Source organism: Wallemia ichthyophaga (assembly GCF_000400465.1).
Source record: "Wallemia ichthyophaga EXF-994 unplaced genomic scaffold scaffold75, whole genome shotgun sequence".
Lineage (NCBI taxonomy): Eukaryota > Fungi > Basidiomycota > Wallemiomycetes > Wallemiales > Wallemiaceae > Wallemia > Wallemia ichthyophaga.
The window spans coordinates 455-1,328 of NW_008806346.1; the positions used below are offsets into that span (position 1 = coordinate 455).

General features: G+C 39.4%; 1 protein-coding gene across 1 annotated transcript; it reads right to left on the reverse strand.

The window, feature by feature from the left end:
- Positions 1–339: 339 nt before the first annotated feature.
- J056_004370 (uncharacterized protein) lies at positions 340–729 on the reverse strand (the record flags this gene model as incomplete). The annotated part of the gene is made up of 2 exons (XM_009272254.1): positions 340–415; positions 536–729. 2 exons carry the CDS (start codon positions 727–729, stop codon positions 340–342), a joined length of 270 nt encoding a protein of 89 aa, XP_009270529.1.
- Positions 730–874: the final 145 nt, after the last annotated feature.

An 874-nucleotide genomic window follows, 5' to 3' on the forward strand; every position in this document is an offset into this window, starting at 1 on the left:
TCGAAATTTTGCAAGTGCAGAGTCTGGATTTATCAACAATATACAATTGCAGCATCTGCCAGCTGCGTTTGATACATATCCCTGATTAATCTTCTACCAAAACTGACCAGAGACTAATACAATGCTAGATTTTAAGAAGAAATTAGGCTTTCAGCTGATGGTCACTGGGATGTCATTGTTAAACTCAAAAGAATTTGCTTCTCTACCACTAACCTATTGTGAACAATACAGCTATAGCGTAGTCATGAGAGAAGATGCTGTGTCAAAATTCGTATAAATTACACTGATAAAATACATGATTGTACAATACAACAAGAATACAATAATAAAACAAACAATCTATCTAGTGATTTCAACAGTGATATCATCGCATAGCAGGGTATCGTAATCCTTGACAAAGTCATTGATGAGAAGACTGTATTTTGGTGTGTAGTCATCGCCTTTGCTTTTTTGTATCCATCGTTGAGGATACTGCGTCCAAGTGAGGAGGAGTGTTATTGCTTATGGGTTTGTAGATTCCTCTAAACCCTCATACGTGATGGAGATGAATTTCTTGAATGGGTCTTTATGGGCATTGTTATGGGTGTTGTTGCGGTTGAAATTAGTCACACCTGAAAAATCTAGTGAAGAAATATCTGCGAGGGCAGTTACAGATTCTGTTGAGGAGGCATTTGAAGTGATGAAAGAGCGCTTGTCCGATGGATTGAAGTGGCCGAGTTGAAAGTTCATGAGGTCAGAGAAAAAGGCAGGGGCAGGATTTCTATGACGGTCGTAGAAGCAAATGAGGCCTGCTCATTTGAGTGCTTTGATAAACGCTTACATGAGCGCTCGAATAGGTTGGAAGCTGCAGATTAAATTAGCCAAATAGCTGCGA